This window comes from Bombyx mandarina, chromosome 01 (assembly GCF_030267445.1).
Source record: "Bombyx mandarina strain Sakado chromosome 01, ASM3026744v2".
NCBI classification, from domain to species: domain Eukaryota; kingdom Metazoa; phylum Arthropoda; class Insecta; order Lepidoptera; family Bombycidae; genus Bombyx; species Bombyx mandarina.
Window position 1 is genome coordinate 17,979,480 of NC_143208.1, and position 15,201 is coordinate 17,994,680.

Sequence of the window (15,201 nt, forward strand, 5' to 3'; positions counted from 1 at the left end):
AAAAGGCTATTACGCCCCGTGACGATATCTGGCACCTCGGAAACTGTGATCGTGCTTGTATTTCGAGTGCAAGAGATTATATTGCTTCAGGAATAAAGCTTCGGTGTCGCGCCAAGATAATTTTCTTGGTAATTTAACCTCATCACATTCCAATAGAACGTGATCTGTTGTGTCGTCTGCTTAAATGTAAACTTCAATTACATAATAATATTATTGTATGTAACGTCTACAACATATTTTGACCATGGACTTTTAATAATAAGAATACAATAATTTATTGCCTTTCACACAGATTTAGATTAATACATTTAGGCAAATAAAAGAAAAATAAAGAGGCAAAATGAGGGGGCTCAGTTAAGTCAGTTCAAAGTAGATGAATCGAACAGCACTGATTTTCAGTTACCCCCGTTCCCTTTTGGCTTATTGCGGGAATCAAGGATAGGTACGTGTGTACAGACTTAAAACGTGGTATAAGCTTTAATACAATAAAAATAAGAACAAACAAAACAAAAATCAAATTAAATGGTGAACCCGATTAAAAAACATACATAAGCATACATAGTAACAAAAAGCTGTGGGAAGTCAGAACGAAACAACAAAGAAAATAAAATAAAACACGATAATACTATTACTGGAACTTTTATTATGTCCTTCTTCAGACGAGGCTTGCGGAAAGTAGTTAGTGATAGGCAGCAAAGTGGCTCTGCCTCTGGCATTGCTGATGTCCATGACCGACGGTGACCATAAGGTGGGCCGTATTCTGGTCTGCCTACAAGGCTAATATAAACAAACTGTAAAAATTTTGTATTTGTCACACAGAATTTAGTTGATAATTAGCGTCCCTTTGCTGTGCGATCACAGAACCCCATCAGCTCGTACGTTGTTACGCATTACTACATTGTTAATAAACTATACCGAAATGAATATAAAAGGTGATCTTGAAAGTGCCCTTAGCTCTGAGGCCACAGCGATGAACCTGGTTTATCAGTAATAACTAAATTACATAAACTCCGCGATAACTCTCGAAGTACATTCTTAATTAAAGCAACCTATTAAACGTAAGTTGTTAACGATTTGCATGAGTAATTAATTGCACAGAGAAATTGTTTTCTCAAACAAATTTCATTGTATTTATCTTGAGTAATAAATTGATCTTGAGTCAGAAAGATATACCCACTAAAGAATTTGCAGTAATGCAATTTGAAATATAAAGATATTATTTAAGTATTTATAAATCTTTTTGTTCTATTCCGTAGTAGAGATGAGTATGATATACCGTTAAATACAATGATACAAAGACGTCTAAATTAAATACAAAAATAATACTTAATTAGGAAACTTTTTATTCAAACAATCATTCCTTGCAACAAAAGGGTGTAAGACGTTTAACAGAATAAAATAGATTTATGCTTAAAATAAATGAAATTTAAGCCTAAATTGGTTTAGAATTTAGAGAACGTTTACGTGAATTATGTTTCGTTGAAACCTTAATAAATTAATATGAAACGAGAGGTCAAATTACCCGTAACATAGCGGTTTAAGTAAGATAATTATTTACAAAAAAAAATTAGACAATATACCGTTTTAATATGTAGTTTATCTTAATTTTATTCCTTACGTAAATTTTTAAATAGACTCTTTATTCATAACAGTTGTAGTACTTTAAATTGTGAAATTTCATTACGATTCCGAAATTTACCGATCTTTTGATGATAAAAAAAAAAGCAAACAATGCGTACCGTCCCATTTACGGTACATTTCTGATACGGAATATGTAAATTTAAATATACCAAAAGTTCGAAGTTATCGTGGTCTAAAGGAGTACGACCGCTGTAATCGTTCAGCAATGCCACTGTCGGTTTTAAAATCCTGACGAAAAGTATCAACTTTTCTAAGTAAATGTCTTGTTAATTTGCGTGTACGGACGACGTTCACTCTTAAATCAAAGTCTAAATAAAATATGTATAATAGACGCAAAGAGAGCACTGACTTGGAAAGTGTCTGGCAAAAGGAAGAGAGGCCGCCCCAGAACAACTTGGCGTCGCTCGGTGGAACAGGAGTTAGGCGTCTTGGGCATGACGTGGGAGGAGCTAGAATAGACTGCCCAAGACAGATGTAAATGGAAGAATTTGATTCGAGCCCTACACCCCAGCAGAGGGTAATAGGAAAGAATGATATGATGATAATAGACGCAATTGATACATTAAATCTGATTGGTGACATTGTTTATAAGTTTCATTTTTCTAGGAGAGTAAGTTGATCGCTGGTGATATCCAGTGGTGAGCTGACTCCTGCGCCCAGAGCGTGGTGCGTTTCCGTCCTAGCGTAATCCGAGCGCCGAAGGTCCAATCTCGCAAATTCGCTCGATTTTCCAGGATTGCGTGACTTGCACAGCTCATTTTTCAGTTGGCTGACCCAGTACAGCTGCGCCTAGAAAGTGCATGCACTGGCACTGAAGTCGATAGCGTCGAGGTAGCGATTTCGCCAGAATCCTAGCCTCCACGCTGTTTTTGATCCGTCTCCCAGTCTGCCGGGACCGGCAAGTCAGGTCCAAGATTACTACGTATAAACTGCTCAAAGGAACCTTTTCAAAAACAGGTTGAACTGAAACTACTTAAGAACTCCAGGGCCAACTCGTTTATTGCATTTCTAAGTTGCTTGCGAGGACCATATAAACTTCGTCGGGGACATGATTTTGTGTACTCTTATTCTATACGATTATGGATTTGTCTTCATAATTTAAGTTGGCTGACGGCATTGACGTCATAGTATCCATTGGCTCCGGTAACCATTTAACACCAGGTGGGCCGCGATTTCATTCATGGATGTATAATAGTTAAAAAAACTTTTTCGATAAATTACCGAGAAAAATATGTGATTAAAGATATAATAATATCCGATTAAATTATTCGGTTATTAATCAAAATTACAGAACTTGACCACTTATGGCTACACATTACATCACTATTATTAACACATGTTCATTTTATATTCCATGATCTTCATCATTACTCAACATCTTCTAATTTCTCCTCCTTTCCAATTATTTCTATCTTGGGTGCTGATATGGCTGTCACTGCTCTACTTATTATTATTATTAGAGAGGAGTTTTTAAATGCAACTAAGTATTCGATCAAAAGGTGATCGGCGATACAAGAGCTTCCTATCAAAAAAAGGACTCATCGGCATAGAGAGAACGTCAACTAAGCTTCTTTGGAGATATACTCATAATGCTTAACAATTTAGATATATAATTGCAGCGACAACAAGAAAAACTACAACGATCTATTTAACTGGCGCGGGACAAAAGCAAATGGAGACAAATCATATATTTATTTATTTGGGAAACCAACAGTACAAAACAAACATATACTATTTAAAAAAATAGCTAAAACACTAACCAAACATGTTTCCACCATCAAAATCATACATAAGTAGAGAGTTAACTGAGAAAAAAAAGAGAAATTTAGAAGTTTAAGTTTACACAAAATACAAATAAAAAACAAAAGCAACACAATATGCTCATATTATTATGCACATCAACTTACACTATAAAACTTAATAATACTCATCGGACTAAATCACCTTATAAATATATCCCAAAATAGCATTTCTATATGCCACAAATGACAAATAAAAGATGTCAACGTTATATTATAGAATTTAGTATCATACAACCTACAAGATATACGGACAAAAGAGAAGCATATTTTGTTCGAGCCGTGGACATGTGGAAGGTATGTTTAGAACGCGCGGAAATACGACTACATTTAAATGAAATCTTATGTACACATTTATTGTTTTGATCATCATTACTGATAGGAATGATAAAGAAGATAATAAATCTGTATTTTACGATTCTATAATTATTATTATATTTTCTGCAGATATATTTTCTTTGCAGTTTTCAATTTAAGTTAAGGTGTCTAGTCGTATGTTTTTCGTAATTCGATTGTAATACAATCAAGTAGTGTCTGTGCTTGAGATCGAAGATAGGAGTCGCGGCTGCAGGGTATGAAGATAATATGTACTTGAACTTGTGCAGCTTTTTTCGGATAAATAATTCCACGACTCTATTGTAGTCGGGTGCAAATTTTCAGTCATATCGTTTAAATGTCAAGTGGCAAGACTTTATCGATACACGAGCCGGTAGATCGTATCGTTGTCACTTTAAATTCGTAAAATATAATCGAATCACAAAGATCCAATTGTTCGGGATTAACAATGAGGTATGAATGGCTTTTTACTGTCATTCGGTTTCATTGCTCATTAAATACTTTGAAATTGTATCATTTAACATGTGAATTTTGCATGGAACGCACCACTCTCCCCGTATCTCTCGTCGATCACGTCATGTTGTGACCTCAGTTGACTTGAGCTTGTGATGGATAATGTTGAAATCTCTTTGCAGTTGCTTTTATAGGACTGAGCTATTGTAAAATATTTGATTTGGATTATAATTGCGGCCCATTTTAGTTAAACCTGTGTGAGTTATTTTTACACAAATGCCCATCTCCAAGGATAGCGCTCTGGGAGTCTCCAATGATTTTTTAAAAGTGTCGTTTAAGTCGTCGTGGCCTAACGGATAAGACGCCCGGTGCAATCGTGTTGAGCGATGCACCGGTGTTCAAATCTTAGGCGGGTACCAATTTTTCTAATGAAATACGTACTCAACAAATGTTCACGATGACTTCCACGGTGAAGGAATAACATCGTGTAATAACAATCAAACCCGCAAATTTTAATTTGCGTAATTACTGGTGGTTGGACCTTCTGTGAGTTCGCGCGGGTAGATACCACTACCCTGGCTATTTCTGCTGTGAAGCAGTAATACGTTTCGGTTTGAAGGGTGGACAGCCATTGTAACTATACTTGAGACCTTAGAACCTATATCTCAAGGTGGGTGGCGCATTTACGTCGTAGATGTCTATGGGCTCCAGTAACCACTTAACACTTGGTCGGCTGTGAGCTCTAACTATATCTATCTAACCAATAAAAAAATAGTGGAATGGTCTTCTGACGACCGAAAAACCAGTGTCAATACTGTGACGTTCCATAGGAGTTAAAGTAAACTGCCTTCGCAATTTAGGAATTCTTTTAGCACTGAACACCAAAGTAGCCCTCCCTAGAACTGAGGGCTCTCTCTGAATAAATTCTTAAAGATACTTCGGAACGCTAAATGTAATCGTCGCGGCCTAATTGCCGGTATCGACCAATAGAGACCTCACTCGTGGTAGCTGGAGACCATAGAATGATTTGTATCTTGAAACTTTTTTCTATTTATCTTTTTTTTTATATAATAATTCCATTAGTAATAATGGAAAATGTTCACGAGATTTGAGCTCGTCTTGCCGTGAAATGAAAACAACGACCACCAGAATAAAGCTTTTAAAAATACAATCTCTTCTTAATTCGTTATGAACGAAGTTTGAGTGTACATTTTTGTACTCGTAATCATGATGCCGCTCTCCAATTATTATTTCGTTATTGTTTAATGCCCATTCATTAGTCGAAGAGTAATTGAGCGCACGGATCACTTGTATTTGTATGAATGAATATTCATTAAATGTCTGAAAAGAGTGCGCAGAATACTTTACTTTCGGTAAAAATAGTTTTTTAAGTAAACGATCGTCTTACGAGAAAAGAAAACGCGAAACATAACTAGGAACCGTTTTTAAATGGATTGTTAAACAGCTCTTCGCTCAACGATCGTTTTTAAATGGAAGCAAAAAAATATTGAGTCCATTAAAATATTCCATGAAACGAAATCCTGAACGGTCTTTTGCTCGGCGGGTTTCAAGCTGTATGCTCAGGTACGAGCACTTTTATCCTAAAGAAATTCAAAGCCTGAATTGTTATGCATGAAAGCGCATCGCAGCCCGGGAAATGTTCAGGTTTTTTATTACCTATTTTTGGAGCGCTCTAACTTGATTGAATTGATTTTTTTTTATTTCAACAGAGAGAATGAAACCCCACCGGTTATTTTTTTTATTGAAAATTTCTTTGCTTTAGTTAGTTATTGAAAGTGCAGTGCTAGTTTCCGAGCTTTGTGACAAAGTTAATACTGCACCGAAGCTATTCAGAAATGAAGACAATAGAAACTTGTAGGAGAAACGAACAAAGAGAATTAAGGAATGAATTACTGAACAGAATGAAATGAACTTTAACGTATTTTTATTGAGATTTTCAATTGCATTTTATAATAATAAATCATTTGTTTTTGTTTCAGAAAATCGAAGAACGATCATCCGATTTATCTTCGAATTCTTCAGACGACGCTGCCAACAGTACGTACATTTTTATATATCCTCTGAAACATCTTTAAAAATGTAAAAGCTAATTAATTATCGTCGAAAAACAATTCAATATTAAATTTCAAATAACAAGTCTTCACTCGAGATGAACAGCATTGAGTAAAATAGAATATTCCTAGAATGTACATTATTTTTAATTAGGGATGTTAGTGTCGCACGAATGCTTCCGATCTCATTCAATGTTCGTATCGACAGTTTGCACGTTTGCCGATATCACATTTCTAGTTTACAGCCCTATTTATTAAATTTTATAGTGAGTGAGTTCGCGTTATTCTCTCGCTTCAGATGATAATTCGCTTGTTAGCTTCGGAGTCGCGCTCTAACGAGTTTTACACTTTCAAACGCTTGTTAAGTTCGTCTCGGGATGTCGCGTTAGGTAGCTGTTTATTTTTACAATGTTTATATTCTGAATCGTTCCGGAATAAATGTTGTAGTAGCGAGGATACGTTTGTTTCTTAGCTATGATCATGGCGAACTAGATCTCGAACCTATTGATAAGTATTTTAAGTCGTCGTGGCCCAAGGGATAAGACGTCCGGTGCATTCGTGTTGAACGATGCACCGGTGTTCGAATCTCAGGCGGGTTTTTCTAATGAAATACGTACTAAACAAACGTTCACGAGTGACACGTCCTTACGGATCCATCAGATCCAATAACCTTTGCATTAGACGCCTTCAGCTCTAACATTAGGAGCAGGCTTAGGGACCCCAGTAACCGTACTCGTCGAACTCGACAAAGAGTTCGACGTGCAAGCTAACCCATGAATCAGCTCGCTGAGTTTCTCGCCGGATATTCTCAGCAGGTCGCGATTCCGATCCGGTTGTAGATTCATTCGCGAAGCAGCTGCTCTTGAGCTGTTAGGTCTCCTTCAGAGGCGCTCGGGCAGCTGTTAGCAATTCCGACCCATCCTGGCTGAGCCTTTGCTCGTCCACCTGTCCTGGTGAAACTGGAAAGGCCTGCGGTCCACCAGTTGACTTCCACGGTGAAGGAATAACATCGTGTAATAATCAAACCCGCAAAATTATAATTTGCGTAATTACTGGTGGTAGGATCTCTTGTGAATCCGCGCGGGTGGGTACCACCACCCTGCCTGTTTCTGTGAAGCCGTAATGCGTTTCGGTTTGAAGGGTGGGGCAGCCGTTTTAACTATACTTGAGACCTTAGTATATCTCAAGGTAGTGGCGCATTTACGTCGTAGATGTCTGTGGGCTCCAGTAGCCACTTAACACCAGGTGGGCTGTGAGCTCGTCCATCCATCTAAGCAATTAAAAAAATAAATTAGGTAGTCGTTGAGATGCCTGCATTCCAATACCTGCTAAACACCAGGTTCTTATCCACCCGTGATCTAGGTACCGAACGTAACACGTTCCGGACAATGCGTAAATAATTCGAAAACGTAAATAATGCAGAATAACTTGTGGTTTCGGCTTATCGTTAAACGTTTTCAAGCAACTTCATAATTTATATTGTTTTTGCACACGAGTTATGCAATTACAATCTTTATTGACGTTATCGACATTATTTTTTATAATGACACAAATTGTTATAATACAATTATGTTACGTAATGTGTTACTTGGATTGAAGAAACAAATTCTAGAGATTTGAATTGCGTCTAGGGTGGTCTACATCGTGGTGGTCGTCCGTGAACACATTTTAGGTACATTTCAATCCCTAAAATCGACCCTCGGCCATAGTCTTTCCAAAAAAAATGATCGTCTTATTTCTTAATTGCTCGTGCATCAAATTCTAAATACGTTCTATACAACGTTCTTTCTCTTCTTGTCGTTTTTTCTCAAATGCAGCTGATATTTTATATATTTTGAATATAAAGCAAAGCAATAAAACACGAGTAATCAATTAATAAATAAAGAAATAATTTGATTGGAAGCATTCGTAGATTAATGTTCATACATTCGTAAATAAGCTCAAGTTTAAGTTTAATTTTAAACCCCAAATAATACTTTTCAATAAATTTATATTATAAATAATGAATTATATTAATCAAAAATTTCAATATTTTACAATTCAATATATGTATATAAAGAATATTTATTTTCGTCATTCATTACAAAAATATATAGGTATTGATTTATTAATTATTAAATATAGCTTTTGCCCGCGACTTCGTCCGCGTGGAATAGTTCACAAATAATGCTTTATCTTATAACAAATTTGGTTAGCATAAAAAACGTTAAAGTGAGTCAACCTTAACATATAGACATATGCTGTCCCGGACTTTTTTTTAGATATTTTAAAGGGGAAAATTCTATCATACATCATTTTAGCGGAACTTTAACCGTTTCTGCAGTGCACGCAGCGGAAGCTCTCAAAAGGGAAAAAAACCCCGATTTTGAAACATTCTTTATTGGCGCTCCGCTTGTATTAGTCTTAGCGTGATGTTATATAGCCTATAGCCTTCCTCAATAAATGGGCTAACTAATACTGAAATAATTTTTCAAATCGGACCAGTAGTTCCTGAGATTAGCGCGTTCAAAAAAACAAACTCTTCAGCTTTATAATATTAGTATAGATTTACAAGTGTGATAACTCAAAAAGTTTTACCGTCTTTCTTATAAGTATAGTATAGATACCGGCCCCAAAAGCTACGTCTTAAATCTAATCTCAAATACAAGTAAGTTCCTTCAGTTAAGGTAACGAGTGTATATTTGATATTGAAGGGATTTGATGGATTCTGTTCGAACAACCTTCAAAAAAATCGCGCGTCACTTATAAGTTGATGGTACTACGACAAAATTAAATACCTTCTCCGAAATGCCAACAATAACCGTAGTAAAGTTTCAACACATTTGAATTATAGACGAGCGAACGCATAGCGTCGGCTGAAAAACTAACAAACACAAACATTCATGCACGTTATATGTGTGAATTACATAACGATCAGTTGTCTAAGCGTATTTAGAGATTCTCTATTTAGAGATACCCTAAATGCGTTTCGAGATAGAGATTCCTTAAATACGTTTAGGATCTTACCCAACAAAGAATAAGCTTCAGCTGATATTTAACATGAAGCGTATTCAAGAATATCTTAGTTGTTTATAACTTTTTTACTACAAGGCTTGACCTACTAGTGGTAGGGCCTCTAAGGAAAACCACCAGTCTGCCTATTTCTGTCACAAATTAGTAATATATTCTGGTCTGAAGGATGGGGCAGCCGTTGTACTGTATTAGTGACGTCTAGAGTTCATATCTCAAAGTGGGTGGCGGAATTTACGTTGTCGATTTCTATGGACTCTGGTAACCATATAAACACTAGGTAGGCCGTGAACTTTTTCATCCGTCTAAGCAGGAAATAATAAATCTGATGCATAAAAACAACGGTAAAAATAAAATAATTAACATAAAAATTACTTCGTTTCAATTGAAAACGTAGGATCCGAATGAGATAAAATTAAAAGAAACCGAAAATCAAAAGAAACCAGTACGTTTTCATTTTTTATGAATTAACATCTGGTTAACGTAGCTTTGTACGATTTACGTCGAATCACATCGAATTAGTTCAAATGACTGAACGAAATTTATTACTCTGAGGCACAAAACACAGGAGACGGAGTTTTTTTTTTTCAACTTTTAAGAATTAGTTTAAGTGAATCGAATTTAAATATTATATTAAATATCTTTCAATTATTAACCTATTTCAATTCAAATAATAGCGCCAAGTATATCGCAATATGTTTCTAACAATCAAACCTAAATTGGTTGACCTATTATTGACTAACGTGGAAAAAGCGTTGAGATCAAAATACAAAAAAAAAGTTGTCTAAACCAAAATGCTTGATTGAAATGCGATAGATACAGACAGTAAAGACAGGTTCACATTACGCCTTGCTACCGGTTCTCAAGATACGAGACAGGCTACGGAGAAATTGACGGATTTACTACAACTAAGACTACTACAACTAATATTACTTTGAGACCTTTAGAAAAACATATATAAGGTTTACTAATGTCGACTAATTATAAACTAAGCAAATATTTCGGCATAATGAAATCATAGTAGACAACATCGTTTTTTTTCTTACACGTATTAATTTTATCGCTTCAGCTCACATCGAGTACCACAAGTAAATCAGACTAGTTACAATAACGGCTGCATTACTTCCGAGTGGTAAAATCAAGCTTAAACTATAATACAAGACGTTCAGGTATCAATTGTTGAATCCTTTTGTTTGTTCTTTCGGGTTTTTATTTCTTGTAGTCTTATATTATTAAATGACTCAATGACACTCGTTGTTCTGTTACTGTGTGTGAAAAAAGAAATCGTGTATTTTTAATATGCTTTTATTAGCTTCAGACGTATGTTAGTATGTAACGGAATCTTTGAACATGATTTTGACTCCCTTGAAAAGGTCGGATTAACTCGAAATTTGGTATACTTAATAAGGACCGATGACCGAATTCAATATAAAAAAAATTGAAAAATAATAATTGAAAGAATTGAAATTCAACTAAAAAATGAAAAATAAATAATAGTTTAAAAAAACTAACAAAATACTAGGGTGCTTTTCAGGATATTATCAAAATAACCCTTCTACTCATATCTGTTCATAAAATATTTATAGCTACTGATACCATGCACCCCACGCTTTTATACAATAAAATCATTTTTTCTTACACTATTTTTAATTCTAATTTATTAAAAATTATTTTCTATACTTTAGTTGGATTTTCTATAAAACCGTATTTTGTTACTTTTTTAAACCATTATTGACGTGACAACGTCTTATAATTCGATGGAGCCGGCTGCACGCACATTTTTTTTTTTATTTCTACCTAAGCTGAAAGCCTTGAGAGGCTATATCAGCGTAACCTTAACTAGTAGGTGAGCTCACGGGGCTCAAACCTGACGACGTTGCTAACACGAACCCTAGCAAGAGCCGTGCTTCGCAGAATCTACCACCGGATCGGAAACGCGACCCACTGAGAAGATCGCAAGCAAGTTAAGCACGCACGAAAAAACATGACTCATGCGGCGTTACCTCGCTCTGAGGCGTATTTTCTTATGACGTTGTCACGTTCAACTATCGTCAGTAAGCCGACTTTACAGACAACCGATTCTTTATTTTACTAATAGAGATGGGCCTTTGATTTCCATTCGATTGGTACTAGACTTGCGGCATAACTTTTCTATGCTAACTTCAGTTCATTCTTGTGTGCTCATGATTTCTTTTTAAAAACATTATTACATTATAATTATTCAGAAGATTAATTTAACCATTGTAGAACTTTTCTTAAGATTCAGACATGTATAAGTCGTGCTATGCTTCTAAAGGTCTATTAATTGAATATTCTATCCGATTAGAGCTATAGACAAAGTTTGTCTCGATATAAAAGCTAAATTTAACGTAAAGTTCATATGAAAGCATGCTTTTACGTAACTCCGAACGTAGAATGTTTCTTAACTACGATTCCATAGCCTAAAGCTAAGTTTTTACTGGTGATAGGACCTCTTGTGAGTCCGCACGGGTAGGTACCACCACCCCGCCTATTTCTGCCGTGAAGCAGTAACGCGTTTCGGTTTGAAGGTAGGGCAGCCGTTGTAACTATACTGAAACCTTAGAACTTATATCTCAAGGTGTGTGGCGCATTTACGTTGTAGATGTCTATGGGTTCCAGTAACCACTTAACACCAGGTGGGCTGTGAGCTCGTCAGCACATCTAGGCAATAAAAAAAAAAAAGAGTTTTCGTTAAATGAGTCGAAGCTACTTATTACATAATTTTGTTTTCAGAAGTAAAATTAATTTTGTTTGGCAATCCACGCCTGAGCCTCATATTAAGACGGAACTGAACCGAGGGAGCGGGGGAAGAAGGAACGCCTTCTGCATAGAGCGCTACCCTTTCCTGGAAGATAAAATTATTTTCTCAGTCTCCATAACGCTGCCTTTTAGTATCTTTGTTACTGGTGGTAGGACGTCTTGTGAGTCCGCAAGGGTAGGTACCATCACCCTGCCTATTTCTGCCGTGAAGCAGTAATGCGTTTCGGTTTGAAGGGTGGGGCAGCCGTTGTAACTATACTTGAGACCTTCGAACTTATATCTCAAGGTACATGGCGCATTTACGTTGTAGATGTCTATGGGCTCCAGTAACCACTTAACGCCATGTGGGCTGTGAGCTCGTCCATCCATCTAAGCAATAAAAAATAAAAATCTCCATGATACGCCTAGATACAGGAAAGCCAGGTCTACCGGCCATTCTTCTATTAAAGTTTAGATTAATATTAGAATCGCTTAGTATTTAAATCAACGAATGGCTTTGAAAACAAGAAAAGTTCCGAAGCTTCGTTAATGAAGGAAGACGTACTTTACATCACATTACATCGCTAATTAATAAAATAATTTAGTTAAACTTTCTTCATGGCTGTCTAATAAGAAGTTTTGTATTGTTACTTTTATCTTTAATAATTGAAATCAAATTTAGTGTCTTTAGTTTTGTCGTTATCAATAAATATTTACATTTTATGTAAATGCGTGATATCTTTTAAAATAACGAATTTAAGTTGTAATCCCTTTAAAGGTATTCTTAAGAATTGGAAAATCATTATATTTTCTATTTTAAAATCGAGACTTACTTGAGCATACTTATGTGAAGTCGCTAAACACCTCAGTTCCAAAACAATATGATTGATAATACAAAAAATATGTTCTAATAAGATCTTTTATCTATCTATTTTTCAGCCAAGACGTCCACTGCTGGATATAAGCCTGGATGAGCTAATAGAAGTTAAATGATTCTTGCTAGTTTTAATCGTGTATTATTTTTTAATTATACAATATAATTCAGAATGTAAACTCATTAATGATTTTGGCAATATACACATGGAGAAAATAATTCCAAACATTTTTGTATAGAAAAGAATCATTCATTACCATATTAAAATTAAATTTGAAGTTTAATATTGAAACTGCATTCTTTTGTCGACTTCTTTCTTACTGGAAATCGAAGGTAATAAGGAACAATTAATTGAACGATTCCTCATACTTATTTTGTTAAGTACGAATGTTTAAGTACTTGGTATTTATTGGAACTCTGATATTTATATGTACATATATGGTATTATGGTAGTATAAGTTATTAAATATTTATTTTCGTCTTCTATGTAGCATTCGATTGAAATTATCTACAATTTCTGTTTGTAGTTATGGGGAGGTTTCAAACATAACATTGTTAACTCACCGGCCCGCGCTCCGCACTTTGACCATGTTTGGCCTAAATAAACCCATATTAGCGGACAAGTATATAAAAAAATACAAATTTATCAAATATCGTTTAAATAAGATCATATTATCATCTTGAGTTATGCTTTGCTGGACATTCTTTAAAGGTAGACAGCGGAGTTCGCATAGTATTTTTTTTTTCCTACCTAAGCTGGTAGCCTGGAGCGGCTATTCCAGCGTAACCGTGGCTAGTAGGTGAGCTCACGGGGCTCAAACCTGACGACGATGCTAACACGAACCCTAGCAAGAGCCGTGCTTCGCAGAATCTACCACCGGATCGGAAACGCGACCCACTGAGAAGATCCGGCGAGAAACTCAGTGGGCTGTGTCTGAGAGTTAACATAGTAATAAGGGACAGGATATTTTAATGCCCATGCTGTTTAAAGAGGTCCCAATGCGATTCACTTTATTAAAAATATAATTGTTTGTTACTACGAGCCCGACCTCGGCATGCGAGCGTCGTGGTGTATTATACATCCGAATAAGGCTAGACGAGTTCTTCGTACACTTTCAACGATGTCATGATTGTGGCATATGTAACTCAATTAAAAATGTACCGCGCATTTTGTTTTCGTTTGTCTTTTAATTCATTCATTAAAACACTGTGTACATGTTGTATTCAGTGATTGAAGAATGAAAGAGCGTTGCCATACATTCACGATCTCGTCCAAGGCTTAATTATATTTATTGTTATTAATTAGGTTTTGAGCTGAGAAACTATTGGAGATTTCACTATCATATCTACCTTATCATTATTTTATAGTCTGTTAATCCGAAGAGTTATTCCAATTCTTTGAGATATCTTTTTTTTTTATCTAAGCTAATAGCCTTGAGGTGCTATTTCAGCGTAACCTTAACTAGTAGGTGAGCTCACGGGGCTCAAACCTGATGACATTGCTAACACGAACCGTAGCAAGAGCCGTGCTTCGCAGAATCTACCACCAGATCGGAAACGCGACCCACTGAGAAGATCCGGCGAGAAACTCAGTGGGCTGTGTCTGTGGGTTCATTTACTCGTCAAGCCCTTCGTTTGAAGCGACGGGTTCAACGAGAATGACATCTGAACTTTCTACTCCAGTGATAGAGATCTCATTACGGGCCTATTTAATTCATGCAAAATCAGACATCACATCATTTCATTATTAATAAAATATTCCACGGAATATTTTCAGCCCCAATAACAGAGCAGAGTTTATTCTTATCATACAAAGTACATGTGGTAATAATGTACACAGTACGATTGCTGGTTTATTCGAATCACAATTAAGTTATGGAATGAATTTTCTGAGGCCTGTTTGGACACAGGCTTTGTAAAGACATCGCACCGAATCAGTATTATTTATCTAGTCTAGTTATTAGTTAATATGGATAGATATACTCTATTCTATACTCCGGTGTTCTAACTGTTAAGAGGTGATCGGAGCCCATATACATGCGTAGATCATCACAACCTGAACACTACAACTTACTACCTACCTACTGAGATATGTGTTCGAAGCCTCAATTGAACTAAGCGCGACTGCTCAAGCCCATACACGCCTAGAAATTTCGATCGCCAAGTCGTGCAAAGTTATATTGCACTCCAACAGGACTTTGGCAGCTATACCATACGCCGCCATACATGCTTTGCAAAGACGACCTTTAATTTATAG

The 15,201-nt window shown here is 36.0% G+C and overlaps 1 protein-coding gene across 5 annotated transcripts in view; it reads left to right on the forward strand.

The window, feature by feature from the left end:
• Positions 1-15,201, forward strand: part of LOC114252729 (uncharacterized) — a 162,915-nt gene that overhangs the window by 5,260 nt on the left and 142,454 nt on the right. For all 5 annotated transcript variants that reach the window (XM_028187322.2, XM_089731518.1, XM_028187325.2 and 2 more), the window contains exon 2: positions 6,230-6,287. In XM_028187322.2, the coding sequence (XP_028043123.2) occupies positions 6,230-6,287 (58 nt within the window). The remainder of the gene's footprint in view (positions 1-6,229; positions 6,288-15,201) is intronic.